General features: G+C 43.7%; 1 protein-coding gene across 2 annotated transcripts in view; it reads left to right on the top strand.

Moving 5' to 3' along the window:
• Positions 1-745: 745 nt before the first annotated feature.
• LOC129866753 (neuron navigator 2-like) overlaps positions 746-17,485 on the top strand; it is a 140,205-nt gene continuing 123,465 nt past the window's right edge. For both annotated transcript variants that reach the window (XM_055939595.1, XM_055939594.1), the window contains exons 1-2: positions 746-841; positions 1,357-1,888. In XM_055939595.1, the coding sequence (XP_055795570.1) occupies positions 1,802-1,888 (87 nt within the window). In that variant the 5' untranslated portion in view covers positions 746-841; positions 1,357-1,801. The remainder of the gene's footprint in view (positions 842-1,356; positions 1,889-17,485) is intronic.

The raw sequence follows: 17,485 nt of genomic DNA, 5'->3' as shown, positions 1-17,485 counted from the left end.
CCCAGCCTGTAGACAGTCCAGTTAGTTAGTTATATTGTATTCACCTGGTTATTGCATTATGTTATTTTTTATTTTTATTTTTTATTTAACCTTTATTTAACCAGGTAGGCTAGTTGAGAACAAGTTCTCATTTGCAACTGCGACCTGGCCAAGATAAAGCGTAGCAGTGTGAACAGACAACAACACAGAGTTACACATGGAGTAAACAATAAACAAGTCAATAACATGGTAGAAAAAAAGAGAATCTATATACAATGTGTGCAAAAGGCATGAGGTAGGCAATAAATCTAATAATTACAATTTAGCAGATTAACACTGGAGTGATAATTCATCAGATGATCATGTGCAAGAAGAGATACTGGTGTGCAAAAGAGCAGAAAAGTAAATAAATAAAAGCAGTACGGGGGTGAGGTAGGTAAATTGGGTGGGTAGTTTACAGATGGACTATGTACAGCATATAACAACCTATCACTAATTTCAAGGAGATGGAAAGTTCAAGAATGTATAATTCCGAAAAGTCAAGCATTTTTCATACAGTAGTTTAGTAGTTCGATGTCCCTGCGGTCGAAGGTGCAATAAATTAATAGCGGAGGTTACGTCTTTTGACACTAGATGGCAGAAAATTCATTGCTAAAAGTTTCCTTGGGAACGAGCTCTATCCATAGGACAAGAAAGCTGTGCCCAACAAAAACTATTGAAAATTAGCCTGGCGTTTACCGTGGTGACGTAATGATTTGATGGGGATGGGACGCATGGTCTGTGCTGGTGCACGATGTGCGCACGGGAGATGAGAGTTTCATATTCTTGCATGGATATTCAGCGAAAATAGGATTTTATTGCGGTGAGTGTTTTATATTTCAAGAATTTTCGTACAGTGATATCTATCATGTTGGACTACGCTCCTTTTGGAGTGTATTTGTACATGTTTATTTTTTACATTGCGTTTACAGTTGGAATATTATTCATGTTGTAGGTTACTTCTAATGAGGAAACTTTAAATACGTTCAACTAACTGTAGTCTGTAGCCTATTTGGGTAACTTTAGTTTAGAGACCGTGTGGAGTTTTGAGAATCATCGATTTTCCTAAACGATGATGACAATCACGAAGATAATGTATCAATTTATTAAGATATTCATTGCAGCTAAATGTTCATAAAATACATTTAGGTGGCAACTGCTAGATGGTGATTACTTATCTTAAATACAGTTTAGTTCAGCTGTAATATCTGTTGGCATCTCAAATGATCAGATTATCTCCAACAATCTTAAAAAGACAACAGTCTCCATGGGACCCAACATCTCTGACTGCAGCATTAGTGTGATTTACATGGTGAGTAATTCAAGCTCTTCTCTCAGATCATGCGTGATGAAACTGTATTAAGCCCATTGGACTGAACTATGCTCATCAGCGCTCATCATCAGTGGGTTAACCCTATCAATTCCAATGAAGGCAGGGCATCACTGCTTCAGGCTGCATCCCTAACTAAGCACCATGGGTCAGAGACCAGCATCCTCTGGGACCCAGTCTCTCCTGTCAATCCTGTGGCCCAGTCCTCAATGCAGCATCTCTGAGTTGAGACTGAAGAAGCAGAGCTATGGTTGACCTCACCTCTGCCAGAGCCCCAGAGTCCTTTGGGAGGTATCGACTCTAATCATTTCTTTTGAGAAGTGGTGTATCCTTATTTACATCCTGGGAAGAAGGATCTGGGATTTCCCTTCCCCTTGGGGATTATTGGGTTGTGGATATTGACGAGTTGAGACTGAGCAGAGAAGAGAGGGGGTATCTGGCATACAGCCTGAGATGGAATCGGGAGCTGAGGGGAGCCAGCATCAGCATCAGCACCAGGGGAGGAAGCCTGTGACACATGCACTGGAGGATCAGAAAAAGGTAAGTGGAGGCCACTGTGCTGTCTGTCTCTCTGTCTGTTCCCTAATGACCTCTAGGTAGCTGCCCTGAAGCCCTGTTCCACAGTGGTCATCCTGTCACAAACAGGAGCTCTCTTGTTGATTCACCCAAGTTGATTTTGACATAATGATGGCTACCCTGTTAAGGTGGTATATCAAATCAGTGGCTGGTGCACCATTTGTCTCAGTGTCGATGGTTGATTCTTCGGACAAATCCTCTGTTGACATCAAAATGTGTGCATGTCACAGGAGTTTCTGAATGCTTTGATCTTTGAATCTGAATAGGACAAAATGATTGAGTAATGATATAAGTCATTTTGATTGTCATCTGTTGGAAAACTTAAAAATGGTATGAAAGAATATAAATGATGTATGATGGCAGTGAAAATGACAGTAACAAAAGTATTCTTATGCTTGGCTAGAGTTGATTATGTATCTTTTATAAGAGAGGTATTGGAGAACCCGTCCCCCATCTGTTCAGGCCTTAGACCAGGATCTTATAAGGGGGTTCTTTACGGTAGCTAGGTTGTCACCCCACCCCACCCCCATGGCTGGCAGCTGGGGCAGCATATATTGGTCACGCTTTGGTGAAGCGTCAACATTGAACTGTGGGGCTGTCGTGGAAATTAGGTAATTTGTTTTGATAAATCGCTTTTGATGATTTTCCGTGTGGAAATCTCCCTTTGAACAAAGTAAAGCTCAGTGTTGAGTATTATTATATTAGACCCCTCACTTCACGCCTTATGGCAACCTAATTGCCTTGTTACTCCTACCTCATTGTTGTCCCTCATTCAGCCGACCCTTATTTGTCATTATTTCATCCGTGGCTGATAAAATGTTATATTTGTTCAGACCTGTGGTGTCTATGATTCAGTGTTCTTGATAGGTACAGACCTGTGGTGTCTATGATTCAGTGTTCTTGATAGGTACAGACCTGTGGTGTCTATGATTCAGTGTTCTTGATAGGTACAGACCTGTGGTGTCTATGATTCAGTGTTCTTGATAGGTACAGACCTGTGGTGTCTATGATTCAGTGTTCTTGATAGGTACAGACCTGTGGTGTCTATGATTCAGTGTTCTTGATAGGTACAGACCTGTGGTGTCTATGATTCAGTGTTCTTGATAGGTACAGACCTGTGGTGTCTATGATTCAGTGTTCTTGATAGGTACAGACCTGTGGTGTCTATGATTCAGTGTTCTTGATAGGTACAGACCTGTGGTGTCTATGATTCAGTGTTCTTGATAGGTACAGACCTGTGGTGTCTATGATTCAGTGTTCTTGATAGGTACAGGTAGAAGAACGCTGTTTGTTAAAGGAAAGAGTCACACATTTAGAATTTTATATCATTTTTGTGCATCTCTGAGCGATGTTCTATCAATTCCCGGGGTCATACGATGCAAAACTCGTCATACCGGCTGTATTTATGCCTGCTTGAACGGCGAATAGCTCAGATACACATGAAAACATCAAATGACCCCGGGAATAGATAAAACATCGCTCAGAGATGCACAAAAACAACATAACATTCAAAATGGGTGAAGATTTTCTTTAACACATCATGAATCTTCAGTAGTTTGCCAAAAGTACAGTACATTAAACGTTAAAAAAAGTATGTCAACATAAAACAAAAACAAAGGAGCTGATTGTGGACAACAGGAGACAAAAGAGGGAGCACGCCCCCATCCACATCGATGGGGCCGCAGTGGAGAAAGTCAAAAGCTTTAAGTTTCTCGGCATGTACATCACAGAGGACCTGAAATTGTCCCACCACACCGACACTGTTGTGAAATAGGCGCAACAGCGACTCTTCAACCTCAGGCGGCTGAAGAAATTCGGCATGGCCCCTAAGACCCTCGCGAACTTCTACAGATGCACCATTGAGAGCATTCTGTCGGGCTGAATCACCGCCTGGCTCTTTCGGAGTGCCATCAGCCCAACGCACCATCTGGGGCACGTTGCCTGCCCTCATTAAGGTCTGTTCACTGTGCTACCACGAAGACGGTACAGGTGCATCAGAGCCGGGACAGAGAGACTGAGAAACAGCTTATTATCACCAGGATATCAGACTGTTGAACAGCCATCACTAGCCAGCTACCTGCTTGGTACTCAGCCCTGCACCTTGAGACTAATGCCCCATGTGCATAGATAGAGTCATTGAAAGCTGGTCACATCATATTCTGTTTATAAACCGTTGTTTCCTCACTGTGTATGTATATACTGTATTCTCGTCCTATATACCTACGACTGTACATACCGTTTTCTTTTCCAAATTATATACTGTCCATACACACCACATACTTATATTGTGGATTCTCACACAGGCTCACTCAAATATATCTACTTTGTATTGCTATTTCGTGATGTCTTGTCGTGTTTTTTTTATATTATTTGTATTTGTGAGACATTCGACTGAACTGTTGGAGCTAGTAGCATAAGCATTTTGCTGCACCTGCTATAACACCTGCAAATCTATGTACGCCACCAATAAGCTTTGATTTGAAAAGAGTCGTTTTCTGTGACTTGATGCTTTGGTTGACCCCCTACAGAATTATTGATAGGTCCAGGTGCAGTGATGTGAATAATCTCGGTTTGTGACGGTTGCATCATTCATTACCGGACTCTTAACCTGAACGGCCATCTTTTAGACCACTAATTCACACAGTGAAACATGTTAGTCCCCATATTAGTCATCTATCTGGTATGACATTGGCTACCTACAAAGCTACAGTGAGTACTGGAGCCTTTATGCTGTTTAGGATGTAATTTTGTTCCAAAGTTAGTCAAATTAGGCAGTTGTTTTCACAGTCCACATGTGCCCCAACTGTGCCCCCCCTTGAATTACACTTATTGGCACTTTTATAACAAAGCACACATTTCATAACAATTTTTGTTGAGTTGTTGAAAGTTGTAATAGAGTCAAACATAACGTCTGTTTGTCTTTGTGTGTTCTTACGTTGGTGCACATCTAGGCTCTGCAGCACTACATATTCATATTTAGTTTCTTTCTGCAAGCTCTGTAAAGGAAAATTAGCAATAGAATGGTGTGATGAGTGGCTCCCGAGTGGCGCAGCAGTCTAAGGTCCTGCATCTCAGTGGTAGAGGTGTCACTACAGACCCTGGTTCAATTCCAGGCTGTATCACAACTGTCTGTGATTGGAAGTCTCATAGGGCTGTGCACAATTGGACCAGCATCATCTGGGTTTGGCTCATTGTAAATGAGAATTTGTTCTAAACTGACTTGCCTAGTTAAATAAACGTGAATTTTTGTGTTGATCCTATGTAGTGTTGGACAGGGCTCTGCCTACTCTCCTTTCCTCACTGTGGCTGAGTGGAGCTGGAGGAGAGGACTTCTGTATGAACTAGGGTCCTGTCATGTGCATTAGCTGTAGTCACTGACATTGAACCTAATAAGTTTATAGGGCCTGGAAAGAATGGTGGATTGTCCAGAGTTATGGAGGGACATCAAGTGATCCTGTCAAAAGGTATTAGACTACACACAGCCAGCTCAGACTTTGTCTTCACGATCGTTTGGAAAAGTTCAGCCTAAAGTACGAGGTTAACGGCTCTGCGAGCTGTTAGATGGCGTGATTGAGGATGAGGAGTACAGTACTACTTAAGAGGGTTACTACTATTTTCTTCATATATTCGTTCATATAAATATGTGCATCATATTTCATAAATCCAGAGTAATATTCTTCTCTATCCTTGTAGCTAGGAGTTTTGTGTTACCCTGTCACCACAGTCTTAGTCTCCCATGGAAAGGGGTGGCATTGATTGATTGATTTAGCTAAAGATATAGGACGGTGTAATGGATGGTTGTACACCTGTGATATGAACGGTGGAATGGTGGAATATACAATTCATTGTTTTATTCGGGAATAAACATCCATCATCAACCTCGGGGATTAGGCCATATGGTGAGAGCTGTGCCGTTGCGTTCTGAGTGAAAATATCATTCTCCACTTTTTAATGGATGACAATTTGATCTAAGGGAGAGAACTGCTCCCCTGCAGAAATGAGAGAATGTCCATAGATCTTCTCTCTGCTGCTTAAACATTTAGACATTCTTCTACTTCACAATGAAGCAGGTGTGCTATTCTGCCCAAAGCAACGGTAGATTACAGACACAAAAGCTTGTAAGGGGGACAATGGTAAGACTATTAGATTGCGTGTTTATCCTGAGGATTGTCCCTGAACTGTGGGTGAGGTCACCCAGATTCTCCCGTTTCCTCTGGTTGTAAATCGGATTAGACATCTGTTCTTTTAGAAGGTGTCAATATCATCTTTACCTAACATGCTGCAGCTGCAGTGGTAACACACACACACACACTTTTGGACAGAGCTTAAATCGCGCTCTTCTAATGTGAGGAACCCCCTGCAATGCCTCAGTAATATCAACCCAATGATCCCCTCCATGGTGCAGTGCACTTACTAAGGGGAACACCATTACAAGCACTGGCCTCTTCAGGGGCCATACTAAAGAACAGAGAAACAGAGGGACTGGAGCTCACAAGCCACTGTAGGGACTGACTGGTACTGTCTGTGGGCTGGAAATGCAGAGAGGTTGGAGGATGGACGGCACTTGTTTCAATTGGGTCCTCCTCTAGGCCCCAGCACCATCTGCTGCTCTCCTGCACTCCTTTTCTTATTCTCTCTATCTCTCTCTATGACTGAATGTAGGTGTGGGCTGAAGAACAGGTCGTGGGGCAGAGCTGTGAAACCTGAGGGAGGGGAGGAGTGTTCCTTACACCCCACTACTACGGTACTTGTCCTAGTTCTGCTATGGGTTCTTTTGGATTCTGAAGAATAAGAGGGCCGTGTGGTGAATGGCTAATAAGCAGGATGCCTTTGATGTCCAAAATGTGTGTGTGATAATGCTTCAGCCTTAACATGTGGCTCCAGTGGCCCTATGCTCACCTCTCAATGACCTTCTGTTTGGCGAAGTACCCTGTTAGTGTTTTGTAGGTTGAATAGGAACAATGTTGTGTGGTTAAGCTGAGGGTATGGGTTGTTGTAGGCTGTGCTATTTTCAGAACAACAGTGCTGTGGGCAGATCAGTGAGACAGTGTGATGGAATCGTTCACCTTGGCTACGTGCCTTAGTCTTGCAGAAGCCTCCCCCACTGGCCTCCCCTCGGACAAGCTGTCACTGGCATCACAAATTATTATTACACGATTATAGATATGATTTTCAGTGCCCAAATTCTCTAGGCTTGTTCTTTCAGATGCACTTCAATGATCACTTTTTTTTCACAGCAAAAGCATCCCAGTAGTTTAGCTGAATTTGTAATCTTCAATGTAGATGAACCAATAAATGAGGTTTGAGGAGTGTTTTGTACGTTCATGATGTTAAGGTACATGTGCATACTGAGTGATGTACTATATGCATCCTGGGATTGCTTAGAATGCGGTTGTTTTTGCTTGAGTGAACAGAGCAACAGGGGTGAGACAGGGTTGAGGTGGGGTTGAGACCAGGGGTATAGGTGACTGGCTGCCTACCCAGGCGAACCTGCAGACGGAGACCTTCCTGACCCTGTCTCTCACTGGGCCCCTGATTACTGGCAACAACCTCATAACTACACCACACTCCACGATCATCATCATCCCAAAGAGCCCCCAGCAGTAATGCTGTGGTCAGGGTGCGTCTGGGTGCTTCCACTAGCTAGCTTTGTGGTATTTCTAATACATCATGTTGCATTATCAATGTTTATGAAGTATCTATTAATTTTTTTAATGCCTAATCATAACCTGTGCCCCCATCCCAGTGACATCCTATAGAAATACATACACTCCTGGAAAAAACGGTGCGATCTAGAACCTTAAAGGGGGTTCTACATGGAACCCAAAAGGGTTCTACCTGAAACCAAAAAGGGTTCTACTAGGAGCCAAAAAGGGTTCTCCAATGGGGACAGCCGAAGAACCCTTTTGGAAGAAAAAAAAATCTAAGAGTGTAGTCCTCTGTAATGTGCTTATGGTTCGTTGTATGAAATGTATCCATTTTGCGTCCATTTGATGTTTTAAATAGAAATTGTGTACCAATATTGAATTTGATATTATATTAAATGAAGTGCCCTTTAATATATTCCAGATGTAAAATTCAATAAATCTGATTTTTAATATGAATAAAGACTTTCTAAAGTGATAAAATTCTGCATTTTGGCATGTCCCTCCATGTACCCCTTTTTGGCATGTCCCTCCGTGTACCCCTTTTTGGCGTGTCCCTCCGTGTACCCCTTTTTGGCGTGTCACTCCGTGTACCCTCAGTGACTTCTAGGAAGATTTTATCAATCAATCAAATTGATTTCTAATGCCTTTTTTTTCATCAGAAGATGTCACAAACTGCTTATACAGAAACCCAGCCTAAAACCCAACAATTCCTCCCAAGTTTTCACCATCATTGTAAAAGCCCTAGTTATATTTGTTGCTTTGACAGTCATTTCTGAAAATTATTATTTATTTCATACTACTCTACTCTTTTTGTCCGTTTTCTGGTGGAAAACTGAGTAAGTCAAGCATAACACACCAACCTTGTTACCCTTGTTGCGGTTTAACTACTTTGACGATATGAAACAAACAGACAATCATAATATCAGTAAAAAAGATCAAATTCCCAGTTTATGCCACAAAACCAACTTTATAAGAGGTTTTAAAAATAGGTTCTATTTGATTCAACATTCCATGACGTACACTAAGGCATTTTTGGCAGTATAGATGGATGCAGTTCAATGCATGGTTCATATGATTCACCAATAGATTTATTCGTATAAAGAAATATTGCTATCAGGTTGTAAATCACATTGATTGCTGCCTCCATTCGGGATGCACTGTTCCAGTTTTAATGACTCAATTCTTGGCCCAAAAATGGAAGAATGTATCTAAGGTTGGCAAAGTCAATACAATCAAACTGGCAAGAGAAATGATCACAAGTCAGTCAACGTGGCTAATATGCTAGCGGATCTATTTCTGTAGAAAGCTAAAAACACAGAGCCTAACTTTAGCTAGATAGCTAGCTTGCTGCTAGCAGGATGTCATGTCATTGGAGGAGTGGGTGAGTGACTAACTTTTTACCCTCGTATTGATTTTCCCGGGGCAGGCAGCGCCCCGGAGCAGGCAGCACCGACTTCAAGCAATGCCCATGGCAAAACAGGCTCCAACCCAGGATAGAACCAGTAGCCCAGTCGATCAGGGGATTGTGCCTCTGGAGCCAGGAAAACCCCAAAACCACAGGTGCGTGAGGTGATTCAATGGGCAGGATCTACATAAACTCATTGTGATTACCCGACACTCAGGTTAATGGGATTAATGGGACACGTGGTGTGGGTGACTCTGCCAATAGAGCGCCCATACAATGCTCTGACGTCAGTGGGAATGGAGAGGGGTGGTGTGGGGCTTCCGACACCAGGTAGCGTCCATAAAGCTCTCGTCGGCCCAGGGTAGCATAGAGAAGGCTACGAGCAATGGAAGATGGAAACTCCCCGTACGGCTCCCCAGCGTACTCGTACTAGTACCTCCTTGATGAGCCTGGTTCTTTAATGGGCAGGTAGGTAAAAATGTCCCGTAGCTCCACAATGCAAACAGTTCTGGGTGTTAAGTCTGCGTAAGCGCTCAGCATGAGACAATCTAGCAGTGCCAAGTTGCATGGGCTCCGGAGGAGACGACTCAACAGCCCTCGGTGACCTCCGAGAGACTTCGGCCGACATCGGATTCACTCGGATATGTGGGCTTCGGGGATTTCTGGGATTCCTCGGAAGCAAGGTGGAAATCGAGGACGAGCGTCGGAAACAGGGAACGGACTCCCTCTCCCTCCTACGTTCCCGTAGCCGCCCATCGATCCAGATGGTCAAGGCTATTAGTCATGGTCCAGGGGCAGCTCCCGGGCTGCAAGCTCGTCTTTAATCACCTCCGACAGCCCGTGAAGGAACGCGTTGAACAGAGCTTCCGGGTTCCAGGCACCGTCAGCTGCCAACGTGCGAAAATCCACCTCGTAGTCTGCCACACTATGGGAATACTGACATAGTTGGAGCAGCTAACGAGCTGCCTGTCTCCCGGACAATGGAGAATCAATCACTTTCGGTACCTCCGCCACAAACTCCTCCAATATAAGGCAAACGGTGGATTGTTGCTTCCACACCGCCGGAGCCCAGGCAAGTGCCCTCAACGGACATCAGCGTTATCACATACACTATCATCAAGCGATCCGAGGGAAATGAAGAGGGCTGCAGCTCAAAGATGAGAGAACACTGGGAGAGAAACGCCCGGCAGGATCCGGGATCTCCAGCAAAGCGCTCCGGAGGGTTCATGGGAAGCCGGGGTAGATTGGGGAGAAACACCGCTGGTAGTGGGGTAATTGACAGTCTGGGGGGTTACTGTAGTGGCGGGCTGCCTCACAGATAATCCGCGGTATTGTTCCAGCAATGTGTTGAAGGCACGGTCCTGGCGTTCCACCAAGGTCTGGAATCCTTCCAGAAGACCTTGAAGTAACTCCTCGTGTCTTAAAACGGTGGCTCCTTGCAGGGAGACAGCGTTGCGGAGCTGGTCCAAGTCTACTGTGTCAGTCATGGCCAGTTCGTACTCTCACGACTCAGGATATGACCCAGATGCAGGGAGGCGGATAGTACAGTTCTCAGATTATTTATTCGAAACACGGGGCAGGCAAAGGGTAAGTCGAGTGCAGGCAGAGGTCAGGTCAGAGTGATCAGGTCAGATTCAGGCAGGTACAGGACGGCAGGCAGGCTCGGGGTCAGGGCAGACAGAGTTTCGTAATCAGGTCAGAGTCAGGCAGATACAGGAAGGCGGGGTCAGGGCAGGCAGAAAGGTCAGAACTGGGAAAAACTAGGAAACAGAACTAGAGAAATAGGAAGGCGGGAAATACGAACTGGCAACAGACAAACAGAGAACAGGTATAAATACAGAGGGGATAATGGGAAGATGGGTGACAACTGGAGGGGGGTGGAGACAAACACAAAGACAGATGAAACAGATCAGGGTGCGACACTATATTGCTATAGAATTTTCACAAATGCCTTAGTATACGTCATTCCCAAACATTCTAAGAATTTATGAAAACGTGAAAATGACAATATCTAAGTGCCAGCTTGTCAGAGAATGTTTTTAAAAAGTATTAGATTCTTCCTGGGGGGTGTATATGAACAGATTTGAATGAGATTTCATGTTGCTAAAATGCTGTCAGTTCCACTTTAAGGATCACTATTGATTTAAGAATTGATTTTCTATTCTAGTTAGTGTATGTTTTACCGTGTCCTCCTTTATCTGAAACATGAGCTCTAAACCAAGGAAAATATGTGTAAGGAATTACCATTGTGATACAGGTTTCTGTCTCAAGAAGTAGAATTTATCATAAATGTTCAAAGAATGATAATAATGAGTGCAAATTGTAATGCCCTTAAAAATATATAAAATACATGCTTGAATTGAACGTGAGAATGGCATGTTGGCATTTACTTGGTATCTCAAACAAACCATATGACACAGAACACCTCATATGGAAATCTGGCATATAATTTGCATGAAAGTGACAAGAATCTGACAAATCCATGCTGTAAATCTAGTTGTGGAGATGCCTGCTCCCCAGATGGTCGTTTAATTCCGTCATAAAGGAGCAGTTTGGCCCACAGCCAGTGCTAATCTACTAACAGTGGAATATAAATATGAATGGCTGACCTCTCACTCCAAGGGGTAAACAACGCCATAGAAATTAATTAACCTGTGAAAAGGACTATTCTCATCTCATGCCTAATTGATTTTGCCCTCTGAGCTAGACTGTCACTGGCTTGGGCGTCAATGGTAAATGTTTATCAGATATGATCAATCTTATCACTCCTTATGAGTGTAAGTCAGTTTAAGGCAGCATTATCAGTCTCAAACCCATTGATGGTGTCTCATCGAAAGCCCATACTGATTGTGTTTTATGCCGTTCCCTGATGACTGTACTTGTAGGATACAGTAGATGTTCAAGCACGCTGATATTTGGTGAGATTTGGGGAATGTTGTGTGTTTGACCCCGTGTTTGAAGCAGACAAGCCAGTCTGGATGATTTAAACGCAGCAGGGCACCAGCTGAAAACAGATGGGACTGACTGGCCAGATGTGATGTTTATACTGTACTATAAACTCTGTACTACAAACTACACCTGGATTGGATCGCTTCTCTGACGGACCAACTGAGTAATGGATTCAACTGTAGAACTGTAAGCTCTCGTTGCCAGATGTTTTGGATCAGACTGCAGCAGAGCAGAAGCTGGCTAACGGACACTGGCTGACGACGGAGAGGAATTTGGGCCCCAGACAGACTCCTCACCCGTCCATCTGTACAGAAGGTGTTCTTACACCTGGACACCTGCCTCACTGCATGTAGGAATGCATCCCTCTCTCCCGCTCACTAAACTATACTTCAATGTTCTGTGGGGAAAAAACCCTGCATGCATTTTTAATGGAAGCATAACTATATAAAATATTGAGCAGTATATCCCTGAGGCTGTTTAGCTGAATATATCTTTCCCCAGTTTGATATGCTGTACATATAATATAGTGGTCACCCCTGGTGTCTCAACGTTACTTCCCGTTTCCTCAATCACTAAGCCGCTCTAAAGAGTATGACTGAGTTCCAGACTGCTGGAATATTGTCATAGGCAGACATTCAGACACATTATGCAGGTCTCCTCCCCTGCCTCTCCTCCTGCTGTTTTCTAATGGAGGATGCCTCCCTCGTGGGGTTATTGATGACCAGCTGTCAGGCTGCCATTGGAGGAGCCAATTAACATGGAAAACAGGGCATTCATTAATAATCATGTCCATCTGGGATTCAGAGACTGATTCATCTAGGCTTTCTGAGAAATGTGAAAGAACCACAGATACCGTGGATAAAAAAAAAAAAAAAAACTTTATTTAATTAGGCAAGTCAGTTAAGAACAAATTCTTATTTACAATGACAGCCTAGGAGCTGCCTTGTTCAGGGGCAGAACAACAGATTTCTACCTTATCAGCTCAGGGATTCAATCCACCAACCATTCAGTTACTGGCCCAACACTCTAACCACTAGGCTACCTGCCACCCCTCGAACAAAATGAGGAACATCTGTAAGGCTAGCTGAGACCTATTTCCCAACGACCCTGTTTTGGTGACCCCAACGTGATACTTAGATTATCATTAGCTCCATATTCTCATTCACACCTTTTAGATTTGTGTGTATTAGGTAGTTGTTGGGGAATTGTTAGACTACTTGTTAGATATTACTGCACTGTCGGAACCAGAAGCACAAGCATTTTGCTACACTCGCATTAACATCTGCTAACCATGTGTATGTGACCAATAAAAAATGTACTTTTGATTCAATTTGATTTGCCCGAGACCACTATGTGTTATTTAGCAGTAGGAGCTTCCTGCACATTTCTTCCCTCAAGGCTGCTCCTGTCACTTCGAGGTGACTTCCATTACTGCTTTCAAGAGAGGCCAGACTCACCATCGAGCAGCAGCGATGTCTGGATGACATCATCTCCTTATTAATATTGCAATAAGAGTAGTAAACCCTGTCTTCACGTCAGGTTGCTGTGATTCAGTCTGGCTGGCTGTCTGTTCCGACACTGTGGAGGTCTGGAGGTCCCAGTGGAACTACTGTGGTGTAGCTGGGAGGAGACTGGTGAGAGGAACCTCCAGTTATACACACTGTTCACACTTTGCTACGGTCCTACGTGTTGCCTGTGTTCAGCCTTCAGTACCCAGGGGAAGGAGTTGCCCCGAGTGACTGTCCATTGGACCTCTTTGTCACCATCTCTCGCTCTCTCTCTCTTTCTTTCCCCTCTCTCTCTCTCTCTCTCTCTCTCTCTGTCTCTCCCTATCTCTATTCTCCCTCTTTTTCTCTCTCTCTTTCTTTCCCCCCTCTCTCTCTCTCTCTCTCTCTGTCTCTCCCTATCTCTATTCTCCCTCTTTTTCTCTCTCTCTTTCTTTCCCCCTTCTCTCTCTCTCTCTCTCTCTCTGTCTCTCCCTATCTCTATTCTCCCTCTTTTTCTCTCTCTCGCCGCTATTGTAATACAAATGTGTTGTTTCCTTTCTTCACTGCAAGAGATTAGCGTGGAGGGTAGTGGCCCAGCTGAACAGCTTATCACTGTGTGTGTGTGTGTGTGTGTGTGTTTGAGTTTAGCCCGCTCCTCATTTGCTTTTAGTTCCCTTTTCAATAGTTGCTCTATCATACACATGTCCATGGTACTGTTATTGACTGCATTGTAGGTCTTTGTTGCCATACAGTGTATGCTATTCTGAAAGTGTGGATAACGCGACTCTGGTTTGCTCAGTAACATAAGTGACAGTGTAGAAGTATCACCGTACGCCTGATTCCGTGTTATGCGGAAAACGTGCACGTGAAGGCGCCAACGTTGATCATCTTGGAAAACATCTGACGACTGCTTTCCATACAGTACCCTCCGTGACATCAATGCTACTGGTCCAAGTGCTAATACTGTAGTATTGAATGCACAGTCCAAGGCTGAACTATTTCCATTGATCATGTCCACCTATGCCCTGAAATATCCCTGCAGGATCTCACCACCAGTCTCTGTGCCTCAGGAGAAGCTGGTAGTGGGTCAGCCAAGTGATTCTGTAGTAGGCTACTGGCTCCCCTCAGAAGATCGATGGAAGTAGCATATTTGCACACCATATGTTCACCTGACCTAGCCAACTCATATGGTTATGATACGCTCCCATATGGTGCTGATGTGAGAGGAAAGGAAGGAGCCAGAAAGACACCAACATTAGCAGGATCAGGCCCTGAGTGTCAGGAGACAGTGGATTACGGCTGTAATCTGCTCGATTGGCTCATCTATTGCCTGTAATCTGCCACGTTGTCTCAGATCTGGCATTGAGATAACTGCCTATCAGGGAGCTTAGCCCCCAGGCAGCCCAGCCAGCTGCAGTCAGTAGAGGACAGCTTCTGCTGTTGGGTTACCGTCCAGGAAACCTAACCTGGGAAAATCCTAAACTGCAGACTGGGCAAAAACAATGAATCTTGAATCAATCAATGTTGAATCAATGTTTCCAAGTCATTTCAAATAAAAAATATATTGTGATGACATTGAATCAATGTGGAAAACCGATTGGATTTGAAAAGAGTAATCAACGTAAAGGAATAAAATAAAAAAAATTCAACCAACTTTTAACCTAAATCCGATGACATTTTTTGTTGATTTCACGTTGAATTCACTTAAATTGACAACTCAACCAAATGTAAATCAAAACTAGAAGTTGAACTGACATATGTGCCGTGCCCAGTGGGTGGTCTCAGATCTGTTTGTGCTGCCATGTGTGACAATGATCATACAAATGTAGGATCTTAATTTGATCACTCCTTTGTTGCTGAGGATTTTGTTGGAAATAATAATAATTCATTTGATTTGTGCATTTAAAGTGCTGAAGAAAATACAAATGATGATAATAAAAACAAACCAAAACACAGAACAATGTAAGCAGATAACAATCAAAGCTATATACATACAGGTGTCATCAGAACCGGTGGACAGGAGAACAGAATTAAAATAGGTCCTTGAAAGCTTTTCTGACAGTCTTTACCTTTATAAATGAGGCAAGAGACTCTGCAGCCCTGACAGTTACTGAAAGTGCGTTCCACAGCCGAGGAGCCGCACAACTGAAAGCCCTTTCACCCATCATTTTTAATCTGGTGTGGGGCTGCTGAAGGGAGATGGACTTGGAGGAGCGAAGGGTGCGTGTGGGGCAGGAAGGTAGGATAAAGTCAGACAGGTACTTGGGTCCAGAGTTGTGGATAGCTCGGTAGGTGTGAACCAGGATTTTAAAGTCAATGCGTGAGCATATAGGGAGCCAGTGGAGTTTGAACAGCAGCATGTCACCCTGCATCCCACTGCTGCCTTGCCTGTGAAGCTAAGCAGGGTTGGTTCTGGTTGGTCCCTGGGTGGGAGACCAGATGTGGCTGGAAGTGGTGTTGGAGGGCCAGTAGGCGGCACTCTTTCCTTTGTGTAATTCTTTACAAATATTGCAGTGATGGGGACATTGCACCATGTAGGTTGCCGTCTTTCAGATGGGATGTTAAACTGGTTTCCTGATTCTCTTTGGTCACTAAAGATATCCCATGGCACTTATCAGAAAAGTAGGAGTGTTAACCCTGGTGTCCTGACTAAATTCCCAATCTGTCCCTCATGGTCACCTAATTATTCCCAGCTTCCAATTGGCTCATTCATCCTCCTCTCCCCTGAAACTATTCTCCAGGTTGTTGCTGTATGAGAATGTGTTCTCAGTCAATTTACCTGGTTAAATAAAATAAATAAAGGTGTGGGTGAGGACACATGCAGCACAGTTCTGGACATATTGTAGCCTTTTTAGGATTTAGAAATGCAAACTTGGAGTGCATTCGAGGTTTAAAAAGGCTTCTAAAGTTTAAACTTACTTGATTTGCCCTAACGAACGTGTATCAACCCCTACAAAAAATGTCCATGAATTATTATTCACATAATAATAAAAATGTCCTGTTGCTGCAGGATTATTTTCCTTCTGTAGCAAACTGGCTCAGGTTAAGATCCTACATCTGTAGGAGTTAGCGAGACTAACAGATCTGGGTCCAGGCTAGTATTTTCCAGCCTCTGGTACACTCAACTAGGTCTGTGTTCGAGTTGCAGATGGAGACAATGTTGAAGTCTGGTCTTTGGTTGCAAAGTGTAGTAGGATGACCCCCGAGGTAGATGTTTGCAGAGAGTGATACAACACGGGTTTGTTATGTTCTGACGAACAGGATCATGACTGCAGTAGTGGTTGTACATTTCATTTCCTCATTGGACATATGGTTCAACTTCACTCCCTCTCTCTCTCTCTCTCAATGTCTCTCTGTCTCTTTGTCAGTCTGTCTCACTCTCTCGCTCTGTCCCTCTAGGTAAGGACATGTCTAGTGCCACTGAGCAGAGGCTTATTCTGTTCTACTCCTCATTCCTTTCTCTCCTTTACTCCCTTTCCTTTCCTCTGTGTCTCTGCCAGGGGCTGTGATCTCTGTGCTCTGTGGACAAAAAAGATGTGATGTGATCAGGGCAGACTGGTGTTGTGTGATGTAGGCAGGCCATGCCGGAGCTGTGTCACACTACAGATCAGCGACTTGTCTCAGGTCACACTTTGCACTGTCACTTCAGCTTTTTGGACATTTTTGGACTAGTGAAGTATTCTAGTTCAGAATAATGGATGTGTCAGATGGCCCTGACTCATAACTACCAAACCACACGACTGGACTCTCATCCTCCTTGGAAAGTAGCACATTCAAGTGTAACCCTCTCACCGGGCTCGAATTTGACTCTCACGATATTACCGTATCTCAACAGCATGGGATGTTAGGTGAGAAGGACATCTCCAAGAAGAATCCCTATTGTAAACTATTTGGGTGATGACAAATAGGGTATTAACTTCAGATGTAATGATTATAGATATTTGTTATTGTATAAGGATATACTTTCCCATGCATTAAATTCAATTGAAACAGGAAATGACTCCACCAAGGTAACATACATAAGGTTCAAAATGTGTATTATTACATTTTCAAAGCCCCACATCAAAATAAA

Source organism: Salvelinus fontinalis, chromosome 12 (assembly GCF_029448725.1).
Source record: "Salvelinus fontinalis isolate EN_2023a chromosome 12, ASM2944872v1, whole genome shotgun sequence".
NCBI lineage: Eukaryota > Metazoa > Chordata > Actinopteri > Salmoniformes > Salmonidae > Salvelinus > Salvelinus fontinalis.
Note: the sequence above shows the minus strand (reverse complement) of the source record. Positions and strands in the feature narration are given on the sequence as shown.